At 50.2% G+C, this 17,572-nt stretch overlaps 8 protein-coding genes across 8 annotated transcripts; 5 read left to right on the top strand and 3 right to left on the bottom strand.

The window, feature by feature from the left end:
- Positions 1 to 341: 341 nt before the first annotated feature.
- On the top strand, positions 342 to 1,692 carry N7537_008096 (Eisosome component PIL1/LSP1 family protein; the record flags this gene model as incomplete). Its single annotated transcript, XM_056899151.1, has 3 exons — positions 342 to 359; positions 644 to 1,174; positions 1,258 to 1,692. The coding sequence occupies 3 exons, from the start codon at positions 342 to 344 to the stop codon at positions 1,690 to 1,692; spliced, it is 984 nt and encodes a 327-aa protein (XP_056751227.1).
- A 376-nt stretch (positions 1,693 to 2,068) lies between these two features.
- On the top strand, positions 2,069 to 3,563 carry pre2 (proteasome core particle subunit beta 5). Its single transcript, XM_056899150.1, has 6 exons — positions 2,069 to 2,286; positions 2,481 to 2,588; positions 2,669 to 2,824; positions 2,904 to 2,952; positions 3,020 to 3,129; positions 3,187 to 3,563. The coding sequence occupies exons 1-6, from the start codon at positions 2,155 to 2,157 to the stop codon at positions 3,520 to 3,522; spliced, it is 891 nt and encodes a 296-aa protein (XP_056751226.1). The 5' UTR covers positions 2,069 to 2,154; the 3' UTR covers positions 3,523 to 3,563.
- A 767-nt stretch (positions 3,564 to 4,330) lies between these two features.
- On the top strand, positions 4,331 to 5,566 carry N7537_008094 (FAD-dependent oxidoreductase; the record flags this gene model as incomplete). The annotated part of the gene is made up of 1 exon (XM_056899149.1): positions 4,331 to 5,566. One exon carries the CDS (start codon positions 4,331 to 4,333, stop codon positions 5,564 to 5,566), a length of 1,236 nt encoding a protein of 411 aa, XP_056751225.1.
- A 464-nt stretch (positions 5,567 to 6,030) lies between these two features.
- N7537_008093 (Zn(II)2Cys6 transcription factor) lies at positions 6,031 to 7,476 on the bottom strand (the record flags this gene model as incomplete). The annotated part of the gene is made up of 1 exon (XM_056899148.1): positions 6,031 to 7,476. The coding sequence occupies one exon, from the start codon at positions 7,474 to 7,476 to the stop codon at positions 6,031 to 6,033; it is 1,446 nt and encodes a 481-aa protein (XP_056751224.1).
- Positions 7,477 to 7,936: 460 nt separating this feature from the next.
- Positions 7,937 to 9,673, bottom strand: N7537_008092 (glycoside hydrolase family 13 protein; the record flags this gene model as incomplete). The annotated part of the gene is made up of 1 exon (XM_056899147.1): positions 7,937 to 9,673. The coding sequence occupies one exon, from the start codon at positions 9,671 to 9,673 to the stop codon at positions 7,937 to 7,939; it is 1,737 nt and encodes a 578-aa protein (XP_056751223.1).
- Positions 9,674 to 10,685: 1,012 nt separating this feature from the next.
- On the top strand, positions 10,686 to 12,317 carry N7537_008091 (MFS maltose permease MalP; the record flags this gene model as incomplete). The annotated part of the gene is made up of 1 exon (XM_056899146.1): positions 10,686 to 12,317. The coding sequence occupies one exon, from the start codon at positions 10,686 to 10,688 to the stop codon at positions 12,315 to 12,317; it is 1,632 nt and encodes a 543-aa protein (XP_056751222.1).
- A 158-nt stretch (positions 12,318 to 12,475) lies between these two features.
- On the top strand, positions 12,476 to 12,853 carry N7537_008090 (uncharacterized protein; the record flags this gene model as incomplete). The annotated part of the gene is given in 2 exon segments (XM_056899145.1): positions 12,476 to 12,569; positions 12,582 to 12,853. 2 exon segments carry the CDS (start codon positions 12,476 to 12,478, stop codon positions 12,851 to 12,853), a joined length of 366 nt encoding a protein of 121 aa, XP_056751221.1.
- Positions 12,854 to 13,186: 333 nt separating this feature from the next.
- On the bottom strand, positions 13,187 to 16,994 carry N7537_008089 (DNA-directed RNA polymerase I core subunit RPA135; the record flags this gene model as incomplete). Its single annotated transcript, XM_056899144.1, has 2 exons — positions 13,187 to 13,995; positions 14,054 to 16,994. The coding sequence occupies 2 exons, from the start codon at positions 16,992 to 16,994 to the stop codon at positions 13,187 to 13,189; spliced, it is 3,750 nt and encodes a 1,249-aa protein (XP_056751220.1).
- Between the last annotated feature and the right edge of the window lie 578 nt (positions 16,995 to 17,572).

The following is a 17,572-nucleotide window of genomic DNA, read 5'->3' as shown; positions in this document are numbered from 1 at the left end:
TTTTTCACCTCGTCTTCCACTTTAGGTATAATCGAATGAGATGTTTCCCCATAAGGAAGGTAGCAGTTGTGTCCACGCATTTTCAAAATCTGAAAATAAAAAGGGCACATTAATATCTTGTGTATGATTATATATTCAATGTACTTATGAAGTGCATGGAATATCTATGGATAATATCATGATTAGTTAACTAATAGTCTGCAGATCTAGTGATGCTAGTATATTGATATACGCCAAGGGTGGAGAATGACGATCAACTCTAGATATTTTCATGACAGATATAACTCAAGAAATTTAAAGACCATCACCACTCGCGACTATTCTACAACGTTAAGCTTGAAATGTCCGCAATCGGAAAGGTGCGTGCATGAACAGCTCAACTTGACATCCGTCCATCCCCGTTCATGACGTCAGTCACCGGGACTGCACTTCCTCTGGCAAAGAAAAGAGACGCGCTGGAGAGAAATAGGGTTCGTCACCATCGTCATCTATAGGAAGGCGCTGCCGACTTATCATAACCTCCCCCAGATTCAGTTTTTCTCGGTTTCTCATCTTAACATATCTCCTCTACCATAACTCTAACTTGTATTGATTGACTATATCTACATACAAGAAACAATATGTATGTATCCTATATTCTCAGCACGTCACTTTGGCTAAACCAAAGTCTAGGAACCGCAACCTCTCATTCCGCTCGCGCAAAGAGCCCCCCCGCCAGCGGTTTAGCATCTCCACTTTCCGTGGGATGCAAGCGCCGGAGCTCAGCCGCAAAATGACCAAGCTGATCAAGAGCGAGAATAGCGCCATCGGCGCCCACGAAGCTGCCGGTCGTGAGCGCACCTCGATCGCCGCCCAGCTCTCTGAATGGGGCGAGTCGACCGAAGACGACAATGTCTCCGACATCTCCGACAAGCTCGGCGTCCTGCTTGCTGAGATCGGCGAACAGGAAGACAGCTTTGCCCAGAACCTCGAGGACTACCGTGGTATCCTGAAGCAGATTCGCAACATGGAGGCCTCGGTGCAGCCATCACGCGAGCAGCGCCAGAAGGTCACTGACGAGATTGCCAAGCTCAAGTACAAGGATCCTTCGAGCCAGCGTCTGGTCACGCTGGAGCATGAGCTTGTCCGAGCTGAGGCTCAGAACTTGGTTGCTGAGGCGCAGCTGTCTAACATCGTACGTTTGATTCTGATTTCGTTCCTGTTCTTGTGTGGCGTGTGAGGTTAGTTTGGACCGGCTGACATTCATGCCACCTGCAGACTCGCCAAAAGCTGAAGGAGGCCTACGATATCCACCTGGCGGCCGTTATTGAGCGCGCCGAGAAGCAGACCATTCTGGCTCGCCATGCTCGTCGCCTGCTCAACTACATTGACGACACTCCTGTTGTTCCCGGTGATGCACGCCAGGCGTATGACCATGAGCTCTCGGCTCGCCAGATCCTCGAGGATGCCGAGAGTGATCTCCGTCAATGGGAACCTAGCGTTGAGCCTATCACCACCGCTGCGGGCCGGGAATCTCCGGTTCACGCCAACGGCGTCAGTGGTGTCCACGGTGCCGGTGTCAATGGAATCGATGATGTGTCGGAGCGTCAGTCCGATGTTCTCGAGAATGTGTCTGTGACTGAGGGTTTCACCGAACCAGTGGGTAGCGGTGCCCTGCCCGCGAAGATGGTGGTTGAGCCTGCGCCTGCGTGATCTTTTCAATCCTTCCCAGAGGTCTAGTGGTCTCCTATTTAGTTTGACACGGACATACTTCAGCTGTTGTGTGTAAATTCGGTTTTTCGCCTCAGATTGGGCACCAAACGTTGGAGAGGTGTTTTCGGGAAAGGCGTTGGCTGGCACTGAACGTGGGGGGTCTATACTCAGGAAATATGCAAATTGTGTATTGTAAAGTTTAATTCGCTAATTCGTTAATTCGTTAATTCATCGTTTTATTTATTCCTTTTCTTCCAATTTCTCCTAAAAATGATATCAAATGAATACTCCGTATCGCGATTTGTAGAGCATGCACGTGACCACAGGCGCCAGAGTGACGCGGAAACCCCGAGCTTCAGCGGAGCTTCAACCATCACTTGCCTGTCTCACCAGAATCCCTTTCACGTCTTTCCAGCATCTTTTTTCTAATTTTCTCCTTATTCTCTCTTACTTCAGCACACAATGGATAAGCTTGTTGCCCAATACTCGCGCCCTCCCCATCAGAATGAGATGTACTCAGAGCAAGAGCAGCAGGACCTCACTGCGAGCGTCCCTCCGCTCTCGCTGAAGTTCAGCCTTCCTCCTGTCGACAACGTGAGTTCCTAATGAATATCGGGGGTAGATTCTCTTTGATCTGGATGGCGGTTTGGTCGGGGGATGTACGTCTATCCTGACGTCAACCTAAGCTGCGCCGTCATCACAGCTATGTCTAAGAGAATCGCTCGCCGGAACCTATCTATGATTGAGGCAGGCGAAATATTGGACTGACGCTGATTTCTTGTATCTAGCACTCTGCTTTCCTGCGTGCCATGACCGATGACCACTCCAATCCTAGCTGTCCTATCAAGCTCGCTCATGGCACAACAACCCTGGCCTTCCGGTTCCAGGGCGGTATCGTACGTTTTGCTATATTTCGGCTATACCATGGTTTTCTCGATTTAGGAGCATGTTTGGGCTAATGCATATATCGGGTTAGATCGTGTGTACCGATTCGCGAGCAACAGCCGGCAACTGGATTGCCAGTCAGACAGTCAAGAAGGTCATTCCTGTATCGCGGTTGAGTCGGGGCGAGGACAAGAAGTCAAACGAGCCGACGCCAGGTCTCCTGGGAACGATGGCCGGTGGTGCAGCTGTAAGTTTGGGCCGCAAGTGATGATGGCGAGTGGTGGTGTGATGGACGTTGGTTGCTGATGGTTGTTGCGAATTGCTAGGATTGTCAATATTGGTTGCGGTATTTGAGTCAGCAGTGCACTCTGCATGGTAAGTTCAGCTCGATTCTTGATATTTGCAACGCGTGGAAGGACATTGCTGATGAATTTCTATCTAGAAATCCGACACAAGCGCCGTATCACTGTTGCGGCCGCATCCAAGATTCTTGCCAACCTCACTTACGCCTACAAGGGATACGGACTTAGCATGGGAACTATGTTAGCAGGAGTATGTCCCATACATCATTCATATCCATGACATTTGGAAACTGACAATGAGATCTAGATGACGCCCCAAGAAGGACCTGCCCTGTACTACATCGACTCCGACGGCACCCGTCTCCCCGGTAACCTATTCTGTGTTGGATCCGGTCAAACTTTCGCTTATGGTGTGCTGGACGCCGAGTACAAATACGAGCTGACTGAGGAGGAGGCATTGAACCTCGGCCGCCGAGCCATTCTGGCTGCCATGCACCGTGATGCCTACTCCGGTGGTTTCATTAACCTGTACCACGTCAAGGAAGAGGGATGGGTGCACCACGGATTCGATGACATGAACCCTATCTTCTGGGAGACGAAGCTCCAGAAGGGCGAGTTCTCCAACGTGACATCTACGTTGTAAACGGGTTAGCGGAATGAATTTGTGTATGTAAACTGAGGACCTATGAATTACCTTTTCTGGTTGGTTTGCCTTCTGAGGTTTAACATAATACGCCGTCAAACCTCCCCAATGCTCGAAAGACCAATTCCCCCTTTCTCATTTTTTCCATTCTTCCTACATATCCATCGTATAAGGCCAGTAATTGGATAATATGAGGGACTCTACAGAAAGGAGGGAACTGTAGACGGTGCACTCTTGCTGACTTTAGGCAAAAAGGTCGAATCACAGTGGGTCAAGAGATCGAGATATCCTCCACCCATTAAAAAGGGTTCTCCAACATCGGGACTTGTTACGGTATAAGAAGCATATGTAAAGTTGCAATTTTGCCATTTTGTTGGAGAAAATATATACAGGAGATTCCTTATTGATTGTATAACACCATGAAATGTTATATAAGCAAGCGATATCTAGTGTGGTAGGCTAGAGGCTGTTAACAGCTATTTGTGATATACTAGTTATAACTCCGAGATAACTAACTATACATCACATACACTCAACTGTAGCTTGAGATTTCGGATTTCGGATTTCCGGTCTTATCATAGCTTAGGTGGTGTGTGTGTTTCTAATTCTAACCAGTATAACTCTATAGTTATATGTATATACGTTTTTAATAGATTCTCCGACGGGCCGTAATAGAAACTCCGGTATAAAATAGTTGGAGTTATCTGTGATCTATGAGCCCAAATGAAGAGCTGCAGATCCTAAATATCTTTACACTTTAAATTGCACCACTATCGCAGATTCCTATACTAAACATTATCTTCCCAAGATGACACCGCATCCTGCCCAGTTCCTCGCTGGTAAACGCATCATCGTCGCCGGCGGAAGTTTCGCTGCCCTATCTTTCGTCCTCGCTTTAGACCAGCTGTGGAACTCATCCCTCGACCGCCCCGCAGTTATCATCTATGAAAAGAATGAACGCGAGAAGTGCCTCGAAAAAGACCCCTACATTCTGAACATCAACGGAGCCAGTCGCGATGACGGACTCGTTGCTATTCAACAATTAGGCATTCTGGACGAAGTTCTCAAGCACGCGTCACGCAATGGCGGTGACATTCGCGTTTGGGGCGACGACTGGAAGTGGCTCTCGTCTATGAACCCAGAGAAATACGGCAACCTCCCTGCAGCAACAATCCGTATCTCTCGCGAGGAGCTCAAGCGCATTCTTCTGGAAAAAGCCGAGGTGAAACAGAAGGCCTTCAAATGGGGATGGGCTTGTATGAGGGCCGAACAAACCGGCGACGGAACGATGCGAGTTACGGTGTCCAATGATGGAGGCAAGACCACATCCTTCGAGCAATGTGACCTCCTCATAGCCGCAGACGGCGCAAATAGCGAATTGCGAGCCTGCTTCCGATCACACGATATGAAGACCACCTACATGGGAGCAAGTCAGATTGGTGGAGTCGCTTACCTTAAAGATGGAGTGCCGAAGCCCATCGACGAGGACTACGGCCTGCAAATGGACCACGGTGTCTGCTGTATCTATAATCCCTTTGACAGGAATAGGGTCGCTTGGGCTCTCAGCATGATGGGCCCTGCGCGAGAAACCAAGACAAACCTCAACGAGGGTGACTTTAAGGCTCTGAAGAATGAGGCTCTAGAGACAGGGCGTGTGTTTAAAGAACCCTTCAAATCAGTTGTTGAAGCCACAGTCCAAGATACCGCGTTTATTAGACCCGCAACCACAAAGGACGCTTTCCAACACGATGAACGTCTGGAGGGTGTGATGTTCATCGGTGACGCAAACCACATTCTCAGCCCCTATGAGTTTGTCGGAGCGAACCTTGCATTGAAGGATGGGTGGGATTTGGCGGAGCAGATCTGTCGCCATACTTCTATGAAGGCCGCGGCGGCTTCCTATGATGCCATTAGTATTCCTCGTTTTAATCACCCCTTCACTTTCCAAAACGAGCGTGTCCGGTTTGGCCATGCAGACGGTTGGAAGTGGTCAGCTTATAAAGTTGGTATGAAGGCTCAAAGGATGTCTAAGACGGTACACTAGATTTGGGTGTTTTTTTTTTCTTTGGTTTTTGTTTTAGATTTATTAGATCTTCATGGGAATTTCTTTTGCTTACATTAAATCCAAGTTCTCATATGAATACAGTCCAGTCCGGCCTTGTGATGCAAGCCCTTTCCTATTTTATTTTCAAGTCACTAGGGAGAAGAAGATAAATAGGGCAATGCCATAAAGGAATAGATAGCTCAAGGTAGGTAAACCTGGAGGATATGGTCCAAAGTTACGCGTGGAAAGCTTTCTGACCTCGACAGCGGTCATTTTAGTCAATTACACAGGTCTTCGGGGTTTGATATATGCATTGAATTATACTTGTGTTTCAAGAATCAACGCCAGTTTCAACTTATATGCTGTTCAGTTGGAAGGCAATATGTTAAACACCTGCTCCGGCTCCCATTAGTATCGCTCTGTCTTTCTCCTGTCCCCTTCACAGAATACCTCTAGATCTCCATCTAAACAGCCAATTTCATAGCCACCTCAATATGCGGAAACCTTTCCCTAATCACTCGAAACTTATCCAACAGGATATCCTTCGGCATAACCTGCAAATTATGAAAAGAAAGCACAACCCCCTGCATAAAAACAATATCATCAATCCGACTCGTCGTCTCCTCCTTCGTCGCCTGCGGCACATGAATCACCACATCAGCAATAGTATTAACAATCTCTAATAACTTGCTAATCATCGACGATCCATGCACCCGAATTGTGTTCTGCGAGATCTTCGTCAAAAACTGCCTGAGCTGACTCGACAGCCTCAACGGCATCTCCAGTTCCAACGACGGACACGATGCATGCGAACTAAGCAAACAATTCGACATAGCCATCTGCCACAGCAAGGTCCGCATCCACTGTCGCGTGATAACCAAATCCGCCTGCTGCAGCTCCGACAGTGCTGAAACTTCAACCTCCCACAACGCATCATCCAGCTCGCGGTGTTTCCGCTCAACCCATGACGCAGTCACCTGCGTCCGGTCCCCAATCCACAGACTGATAAACGACGCGTCAAGCATGCAGAACGTCTTGATCACTTGCGTCCAGCCCTGCTGGATTTCTATGCCCAAGAATGGGTCTTCTTCTGGATATTGCGTATGCGGGGGAAGTGTTACCGGAGAGAAATTCACGATCGACATGAATCTCTCGTGGATGAAGCATTGCCAGTAAAGTCGTTGGCGGCGGGCTCGCTCGGCCGTGGTGAGGCTTGCGTTGACGGTTTTGTCGCCGATGCGAAGCATCTGGATCATGCTTATTGCTTCGCGGAGGTGGAAAAAGCCCAGGTCGTAGTGGCCCAGACTCATGGCACACATCTGGATGAAGATGCTTGTTGTGGCGCGTAGGATTGAGGGCCGGAAGCCTATTACTAGTGGTTGTTGGGTTTCCACGGATTGGCGCATTAGGTCGGTTATTTGTGTTGAGGCTGGTTGAGGGCTGGGTTTGGTGGTGAATTGAGAAGAGCGCGTTAGGTCCAGAGTTACTGCGGTGAAGGCGTAGATGAAGGCTGCGTGCTCTCTTTCCGTGTTCATTTTTATGAGCGACTCGCGCACTTCTGTCTCGGTGATTATTGGACTGAAGGGGTATACATAGGACATGTAGGCTGGGAGTAGACTTTCAAAGTACGAGGTTGGTAGTTGCGGTTGAGATGAGGCTGTAGGTGCTGGTGGAGAGAGAAGTGGTGTCAGAGTAGTGGTTTTGGTGTTGGCGCTCTTGTATTTTGAGATGACCGCTCCTCGGCGTAGTGAGTGTTTTCTTGATCGCAATAAACGGTTCTCTGTGTATGTGCACATGAGATCCAGGTGCTCGCATTGTTGGCATCTTTGTTGGCCGTTGCAGCGAACTTTGCGGCGGTTACATGGGTCGCATGCTTTGGGGATTCGCGACTGAGAAGTTGGACTAGCCATTTCTTCTTTAAATTCAAGGACTTCGAGGGCCAGGGGTAGATTGATGTTTAGTTGAAACATGTACTTCTTTTCCCCGCGTTGGACGTTGAAGAGGCTTGGCACTTATGACTCTTTTAGCATAGCGCCACCGGGTTGTTCTCCGCATGACTGAAGTTGGTCATTGGAAGCGATGAGTGATTAAAATGTGCGACTTACCTAGGTAGGCCTAATCCGTACATATATGCATTATAAAAAAGCTTAATAAACCCGGGGGGAATCCGGGGTGACCCTGGGTGAAACTGGGTGAAGCTGGGATGCACAGTGGCTTTGGACCAGGTATGTCATAGTGTTGACGTAGAAGATTGGATATAAAGATCTGACTTGAATAATTCACGAAGGATAATCGATTGCAATCTGCTGTAATGATGTCTAAACCAATTTGAGTATGAGCTATCTAACCAGTAGTATAACTATCCCAGCCCTAAACCAAAAACACTCTACCCTCAAACGCCTGTAAGTCCTCCTTGTGCCCATCTACATTGCTAGCCAACAATTTCCAGTCTTCACTCTTCACAGAAGCCGGTTTCTCAAACTTCTGTGTTGTATCCGAGAAGTTGAGAACCACCAAAACGGTCTGGTCGTTTTTTGTCTTGGTATAGGTGAAGACACTTTGATTTGGCTCGTCGATGACCTCAAACTCTCCAAAGACCAGAAGATCGGCATACTCCTTGCGCAGCGCATTCATGTATTTCCAGAAAGAAAGAACAGAAGATGAGTCTTTCTCCTGGAGCTCCACATTGATCTCGGGGTAATTGTCATTCGGGCGCATCCACGGCTTCGCCGATGAGGCTGGTGAGAAGCCCGCATTGGCCTCAGCACTCCATTGCATGGGGAGTCTGGAATGATCTCTCGCCAGATGCTGCAGCGAGTCCATGACCACGCTCAACGCGGCCGGGTCGTCGCCAGACACTTTGCTTGCCATTCGATAGTAGTTGGTGCTATCGACGTCTTTGTATTCGTCAATCGTCCACTCCCGGGGCGCATTCACCATTCCAATTTCCTGACCCTGGTAGATAAACTGCGTGCCGGAAAGTGTGCTCTGCATCATGGCAAGCATCTTCGCAGACCGAACCCTCAACTCAGGTGTCTTGTCAGAGCCAAACCGACTCACAGAGCGGCCCTGATCGTGGTTTTCCATGAATACTGTGGTCCATGCATCGGTGCCCTTGATAATATCTTGTGTACTCTGCACGGCACTCTTCAGTTCTCGTAGGTTCCAGCCCGGCAAAGTGGTCAGGAACTTATAGTCCTTGCCATGGCCGAGTTCCACGATGTCGAATTGGAAGACCATGCTCAGCTGCTTCTCTGCTGCCGAGACATAGCGGAGAACACCCTCCACGGTATGTGTGTTTGGCAGTTCGCCAACGGTCATTGCATCGTATTTGGAAAGCACGTCGTTCATCTCGCGCATGTACTCGTGAATGCGAGGACCGTTGCAGAAAAGTGAGAAAGCAGGTTGTGTGTCAGACTTTGGATCAAGGATTGGAGCATTGGGATACTCGGGGTGCTTGCTGTACATGTTAACCGTATCGACGCGGAAACCATCCACGCCCTTCTGCAGCCAGAATTCCATCGCCTCCTCGTAGACTGCCTGACGAGTCTCGAGATTCTCCCAATTGACATCGGGCTGTTCAACACAGAAGAGATGGAGATAATATTCTTGTGTTGGCTCATCCCACTCCCACGCACTGCCCCCGAAAATACTGCGCCAGTTGTTTGGCGGCTGACGATTCCCATTAGCGTCGTATTTCGCTGGCTTCCAGATGTACCAGTCACGCTTAGGGTTTGTCTTTGAAGAGCGGGACTCTTTGAACCATTTGTGTTGGTCCGAAGTGTGATTCACCACCAGATCCAGAATGATTCGAAGTCCTCGCTTATGGCATGCATCGATGAGGGTCTCCATGTCCTGAACAGTACCGTATGGGCCATAGACGCTTTGGTAGTCGGCAACATCATAACCCATGTCAATCTGCGGGCTGTCGTACATGGGGCACAGCCAAACCACATCTACACCAAGGCTTGTGATGTAATCGAGGGACGAGATAATCCCTGGGATGTCGCCAATACCATCGCCATTGGAATCTTTGAAGCTGGCGGGGTAGATTTGGTAGATGATGGAATTTTTCCACCACTTTTCGCTAATTATAGCGGGAGACATGGTGGATGTAATGGATTGCAATGGATTCCAATGCAAGAAAAGATAATAGAAGAGAGAATAGAAGTCCAAAATAGGAGAAAGCGAGAAGGCCATATATATATGCCTAAAGCGTTAGATTTTTAGATAATCATTGCGCTAAGTACTTCTCCAAGACTCGACGATGGAGTCCAGGCTCCGATATCATGTAGGGAGGGGCATTGCTCTCATTGACTGAATGTCGGGCCGACACTCATTATCAGCAACGCTCTGTGCCACTCATTTGCCTGCATGGTCTCTGAATGCTGGACGGGCGTTTGGGGCTGTTTCAGTATGATAGGGATTCCCACTTATTCCTACTGAATTCCTACTAAATTCCCCTTAACCCCACGATCGGGACAACATACCGAACAGACCAAGTGTCTGACCATGTGAAATGCCGAGGGTACGTATGCCGATTCGTCTCTCTTTCCGGGTCTAACTGATCTTCGTTAGTTCAATTAACCAGAAATGAGGGGGAAAAGAGAGCAAGTCGGGCCGACATCTCACCAATCAGCTCGCGCTATTCCCCGGCCCCCTCTAACCGGATTGGGGGAGGCGACAGCCCTAAAGCGGCCAATACGAAGCACGGCTGGATGAAAAAGCCAATGAGAAAAAACTACAACGCACCAAACACTTCTTCATCCCTGGCCGGCCCGGCATTAGGCCAATCACAACTCTCCCAGAAAATCCGGGGATAGTGGGCTAGCCCAAGCCTATCCCGTGCAGACAAAACCGGGGAAGGCCTTCTCACGCCACTCCTCCCGCTTGTCACAGGAACTAAGCAAGGATTAAACTCGACGGACGAGTGGGCCAATGGAACCCCGGTCCTATCCTCGCTCATTATGGACGACAATCGACCACCATTAGCACAATTTTGTACATAAATGATCGACGACGCCCGCATGAAATACTTCTTTTCTATCCAGCCCCGTTCACATCGAGCAAAAATCCGGAATCATCCTCGGAGCCACCATTGGCAACCCCTACTCCAGAAATGGCTTCTGAAAAGCAAGCCATTGACCATGTCGAGAGACATGCCGACTCAATCGAACCAGCAGGCCATGTCCTGCCAGGCTACTCCGACCTCCAAACCACCACCGAAGCCCGCGCCGCCATCGAAAAAGAACACAACATGACCGCCATGGAGGCCCTAAGACTCTACCCCAAAGCCGTAGCCTGGTCCCTCCTCCTCTCCTGCGCCATCATCATGGAAGGCTACGACGTAGTCCTGATCGGCTCCTTCTTCGCCTTCCCAGCCTTCAACATGAAATACGGCGAACTCATGTCAGACGGCAAATACGGCCTTGCCGCCTCCTGGCAAGCAGGCCTAACCAACGCAATGAGCGTCGGTCAGATCCTAGGCCTCTTCGTTAACGGTATCGTCTCCGAACGCTACGGATACCGCAAGACCCTAATGGCCTGTCTCGCCACAACCGTCGGCTTCATCTTCATCCTCTTCTTCGCGCCCAACGTTCAGACCCTCGTCGCCGGGGAGCTTCTCATGGGTGTCCCACTGGGTGTCTACCAGACTCTCACCGTCACATACGCTTCAGAGGTATGCCCCGTCGCCCTGCGCGCCTATCTCACCACCTACGTCAATCTGTGCTGGGTCTTCGGACAGCTCATCGCCTCGGGCGTGCTGAAGGGCCTTGTAGGACACACCGACCAGTGGGCATACCGCATCCCCTTTGCTATCCAGTGGGTGTGGCCGGTGCCGATCTTCATTGGAGTGTACCTCGCTCCTGAGAGTCCGTGGTGGCTTGTTCGGAAGGACAGACGCGAAGACGCTATCAAGTCTGTGAAGCGGCTCACGCGCGCAGACCCCAACTTCAGCGCCGAGGAAACTGTCTCCATGATTGTGTATACGAATGCCATGGAGCAGCAGACTGAGACCGGTGCTTCGTATATGGACTGCTTTAAGGGGACTGATCTGCGACGCACGGAGATTGCGTGCTGTGTCTGGGCAGTGCAGAGTCTGTGCGGTAGCGGCCTGATGGGCTACTCGACTGTGTTCTACCAGCGTGCTGGACTGGCGGACTCGCAGTCGTTTACGATGTCGCTAGCGCAGTATGCGATTGGAGTTGTTGGTACGTTTAGCTCGTGGCTGTTTATGACGTACTTTGGTCGTCGCACGCTATATGTGGGTGGCCTAGCCATCTTGGCTGTTATCCTGTTTGTTATTGGGTTTGTGTCGATTCCGCCGGCGACTACCTCGCTCTCGTGGGCGACAGGATCCATGTTGCTTGTGTATACATTCATCTATGATTCGACTATCGGGCCGGTGTGTTTCTCGCTGGTTTCGGAGATGCCGTCGTCGAGACTTCGCACTAAGACGGTTGTGCTGGCGAGGAATACGTATAACGTGCTCAATCTGGTGACTGGTATTATTATTCCTTATATGCTGAATGTGGATGCGTGGAATTGGAGGGGGAAGTCTGGATTCTTCTGGGGTGGACTGTGCGTTCTCTGTTTTGTTTGGTCGTTCTTCAGACTTCCTGAGCCCAAGGGCCGCTCTTATGCTGAGTTGGATGTTCTGTTTGAGAACAAGGTGCGCACAAGGGAATTCCCAGCTGCGAAGACCGGTTTGGTGAAGAGTGAGCTCGAGGGTGAGAAAGGCTCGGTTTGAGGTGAATATGTGAAGTATAATATCTGGAGGAAGGATTTGGAGTATAGCGAGATTGACATGTAATATGGCACTTATCAGTGAAATAAATATTTCATATTGTTATAACTGGATCCTGAGATCGTTGAATCCCTTGTGTAGAGTTGAACGAACAATTAGGGATGTATTCCGTGGGATCCGCCAGTGACTATGGAGCCCAAATGCTCAGCCATGACTTTATCAAAAGATTCACACGAGAAATGATATTCGATCTTGGTGGGCATTGAGTATATGGCACGACTTTCAGCAACCGGGTAATGCTGATGTCTCTCCATAGATGTGCACGCACCATGTGTTTAGGGACCCTCCGCCTGCGCTGTCTCATGGGGGCTACGGTGAAATGGTGGTCGAGAGGGTTGGGGAGAGGAAGAAGAGAAGAAAAGAGAAGAAGTGAAAGGGTGGGGGGAAGCCTTTTATATGTTCACGTCCCCGGTACCTTCCCGAAATGGATGGCCGTTTGCTCCTGCCTCCTTTTTACCTCTCGGGGTTACTGGTTGTAGCAGGTGACCATGAGGAACCCTCCTTTGCATATTTCTTGCAAATTCAGGGCTTATTTTGAGGAGATTACCAATGAGAGAAAAGATGTAGCAGTAAAATTAATAACAGCATGGGATATCTCGACAAGATTATAGCGGGCAGTAGCCCCATACGAAGACCATTCTCTTATAATACTTCTGAATTTGGTAGGAAATGCTGTTCGTACACAAAGGAATATTTGCAAAAAATAAATAAGACAAGAAGCAGATGAGTATAATCATTAAACCAGGTATACGCCACCTATGACATTGAAACAAGGAAACAATTTTTGAGATCCCCATTCAGAGATCGATATATCAGTTATCCACCAAGAACTTCATCCTGATACCCATAGCGGCCAACTCGACATCCAAGTACCGCAGCACACCAGGAACAGCAACGATAGTAACATTGTCACCACCGACGTAGCGGTGTCCATCACCGTCCTCCCAGACCTCAGCACGGGAGTCATCGAAGGTAGCCTCACGGGCACAACGACGGCAACGCACAACACCATTGACACCACCGACAGCACCAATAGCAGCACCAGCATGAGCATTGGTGCTCTGCTGGTTAGGAGCAGCCTTGGCAGCGGCAGCAGCAGCACCAGGGTTAATAGCCGTGCGAGAGCGGGACGAGCCGGAAACAGCAACCTGCGTGGACAGGAAGGAGCCACAGCAGCGACAGATCCAGGTGTGCTGGGCGTCGGAGCAGTTCATGAGACGATCCTGCAGCAAGAAGGCCGCACCGTGAGCAATGAGCGAATCACGCTCCATCTCTCCGACACGGATACCACCACCCTTCGCACGACCCTTCACGGGCTGGCCCGTGAGCGCATTGACGGGACCAGTAGTACGCACTTGGAACTTGTCGTTCACCATGTGACGCAGACGCTGGTAATAGACCAGGCCCATGTAGATGTCGGCGGAGAACTCGCGGCCCGTGACACCACTGTACAACGGCTCGTTACCGTAGTAGTTGTAGCCGGCTTTGCGGAGCTGCTCGCCGAAGTAGTCGGTTGCGGTGTTTTCTTCGGAGAATTGGAAGGGAGTAGAGTCTTGTGGGAGACCGTGCATGGCACCTGCTTTGCCGGCCATGGACTCGATCATTTGGGCGATTGTCATACCTGGGAATAAATGTTAAACGTGGGAATACATTTCATGTTAAGAGCAATGGGAACGTACGGGATGGGAAAGCGTGAGGGTTGATGATCAGATCGGGCTGCATGCCGCTCTCAGAAAAGGGCATGTCGACCGCAGGCCAGAGTTGAGACAAAACACCCTTCTGACCGTGACGAGAGGAGAACTTGTCACCGATGACGGGCTTTCGGGGAATGCGGTACTTGACGCTGAGCGATTGAGCGGGCTCGTTGCCAGACTCGGAACCCATGAGGCGGATGCTGTCGACGTAACCTTCTTCGGCATCCTTGTATTTCATGTAGTGGGTGACTCCATCGACATTAACATACGAGTCGGAGGCGGGATCGAAGCGGACATTGTGCCAGGCCGCGATCTTGTCACCTTCCTTGACGCGAGCACCCAGGTGCGGCATTCCATCCTCGTCGATAATGTTGCGCACCTGCTCTTTGACCTCGTCGCCGGGGGCGAATCCAAACAGCTTGGTGACCTCACGCTTGGACTTAGTCCGGCGGGAGTCGTTATCGGCTAAAGTTACGACCTTGGTCTTGTAGACTGTACCGTGACCGAAGCCACGTTCGTGTGCGGACTTGTTGATAATCATAGCATCGTCCATGTCGTAACCGGTGTAGGAGATAATAGCCACAACTGCGTTCATACCGTTGGGAAAGTTGTCCAGACCGTAGGCGTTGTAGAGAGGTGGCCGCACAATTGGCGTTTGACCCGTTTGGATGCGGTACAACTTGTTGTCAGTACGGTGGGCAATCGAAGTACCTGGCGTACCCATGGTTTGTTTGCTCATCTGACATTGGTACATGTTACGTGGAGATTGGTTGTAGTCGGAGAAGGGGGTCATGTTCGCGACGATAGAGAGGATGTTCGTGGGCGTGAACTCAATATGGGTCGAAAGACCGGGGATCAGATCAGACTCCACACAGGCAATCTCCATGAAGGGCTGCTCGAATGGTCCGACGTAATCCAGCTTATCCAACGCGAGATACTTAACGGGGCGGTACATTCTCGCTGATTGGGAGAACATGTAGACACCTGGGTATTGACCGCCGCTTGAGTTGGGAATATATCCAATTTCCAATTCACGAGGGATGTTGTTTTTGCCTTCGACCTTCCAGTACCGGATGGTATCGGCGATTCTCTGGGCCTGCTTGGGCGAGCAGTAACCAATGATTCGGCCATCCAACTGGACGACCACGCTCTCGTCCAGAGCCACGGAAGACTCGGACTTGACACCAAGCTGAACCAGAGTCCGGGGCAGATGAGATACATCCAGGTTATCCGTAGAGATCAAACACTTGTGCGACAAATGGTTGAGCAGACCGCAAGGCGATCCATCAGGAGTGTGAACGGGGCAAAGGAAACCCCAACTTTCTGGTAGCAGTTTGCGAACAGTGGTAGTCTTCAACTGAGCGAAGAAACTACCACGGTGAATCATGCGGAAGTGACTGATGAAACGGTAGAAGTTGATCTTCTCTGCAATGACGGTGTAACCTGAAGTTTGTTGCAAATCAAGACCCGTAGGACTGACCAAGTTACCAGTGGAGAGGAAGTACTCGAGCGCATTACCAATATTCTCGTTTGACCGCTTAACGATCTTGGAGAGGAAGTCTCGTTCGAATGCTTCATCCGTGAACTTTGCGCCATTGTTGCGGATGGACCAATCTCGGGCAATGGGACCGAATGAACGGAGCCACTCCTCGATACGCTCCTTGAGGATCATTCCGTAAAGGAAGCCACCAAGCAGAATTTCTTGGTTGGAGACGGCATCGGGATTGTCAGGTGCACAGTCCCCTGCGACTGTGGAGTAAAGCTTGCGGATCATGAAGGTGATCAACTTGAACTTGTCCCAGTCTTGGGTCTCGGTGACATTCTCATTTCCAAGATGGGGGAGAACAACCTTGCGGAGGAACTCTGTGCCAACTTCCTCGTCGGGCATGTCAGCGGGGACTCCGAGCACAGGTCGGAAAGCCTTGCCCAGGTGGGACCGGCAATCGTACTGGCTGTGCTTCTGGTAGGCGTGGTAGGTTCTCAACAAAAGCTCAACACGGTCTGTGACGAAAGTGTTGTTCATGCCCTTGGAGGAAGCACCACCGACAATGGCCTCGAAAATTTCGCGGTCGTTGGTCTCTGCGAGTGCCTTGAGAATCATCATCACGGGGATAAGGTATTCATTCTTGCGCCATGAGAAACGGAAGGTGACGTTTCCATCGGAGAGGTAGTGAAGCACGTTGGTCTGCGAAGTCTGATCGGGACGGACCGATCGTATTTGAACACCGAACTTTGTGTAGGTCTGACCACGCTTGACGAAAGAACCACGAATGATGGACATGGGGTAGTTGCGCTTACCGACGATCAGCATACGAATGAGCTTCTCGTTACCGTTGACAATGTAGAAACCGCCCAGTTCCTCCGATTCTTCATTGTGTCGAACAAGCTCATCAGGGGTGGCCTTCTCGAGGTGACACCGGTTGGTGCGCACCATAATCGGGACATTACCCAGCTCGCGGACAGACTCCATCCAGTCTCCATTGTTGACCTGGTACTCGAGGCGAGCGCGGAGCTTACCACGGTACGTCGCGTGGCGCTCTCTGCATTCCGAGGGGTAGATTTCACGGTTTCGGGTGGTGTACTTGTTGGTCGGGGGGAGGGTAGGCTTTTCGAGGAAGATCTCACGCACGCGGACGTTTAAGCGATTCCGCTTTGGCGGGCGAACGCCTTCTGCTTGGCGGGCCTTCTTCTGCTCGTAGGTTTCGAGTTCACCATCGAGGAAGGTCTTTGTGCCGATATCCTTCAATCCTGCCTCTAGGATCTTGCTATCGTCGAAGAGAGCATTGAAGGAATCGATATGCGGTCGAATCGATTCGGCCAGCGATGGATAAGCCGTGTGATCCGTGGGAGGATTCTTGAACAGGTTCTCCCGTCGCAGGGTGTCGTATTCGACTGACCACTGGGTTTCTGTGGCTGCGGGTGCCATGATGGAAATTCGCAGCTCTCAAAAGCCGGTTGATGCGGTATAGAAAAAAGACTGAACGGCACAATAAATGTGACCGTCAATGTAAAGATAAAAGCGCGACAGTATCGGTTCGATTCCTCCGCCCAATATTATATCAGCCACTAGACCACAGGAATTGAACCGACAATGGCAGCTGCCAAACGAAGATGAGAGATCTGTTCTGCTTGGGGAAATTTTTCGAGGGTGGAGCCGGATGCTTATCCTCACGTGGTGATATGCATTGTGGCCTGAGGCCAAATTGAGGTTTCATGACCAAAATTTGACGTTCAGAGGTTGCCGTTCATCCCATTCATATCCAGTTCAACTGCAAGTTCCTGACATGCTCTTGAACCCCTAATCCTGGTAAACTCTAGCTTGATTAAACTTGCAACACCAACGACCCAGAAATGTGGAAATTTTTGTAACGCTACACGGGCTAGATATGCTGCATAACGCTGTTCACCCCTCCATTTTGAGGCCAATGGAGCCTAAGCGCCCTCGGGTCATGTGTGTAGGTAAATCGGTCAATTCTCCATAGAAAAATAGTAGATCCAATATCC

The sequence above is a fragment of the Penicillium hordei genome, assembly GCF_028827395.1.
Source record: "Penicillium hordei strain IBT 12815 chromosome Unknown utg000004l_segment0_segment0, whole genome shotgun sequence".
Lineage (NCBI taxonomy): Eukaryota > Fungi > Ascomycota > Eurotiomycetes > Eurotiales > Aspergillaceae > Penicillium > Penicillium hordei.
The sequence above is the reverse complement of the archived record's forward strand: the minus strand, read 5'-3'. Positions and strand labels throughout refer to the sequence as shown.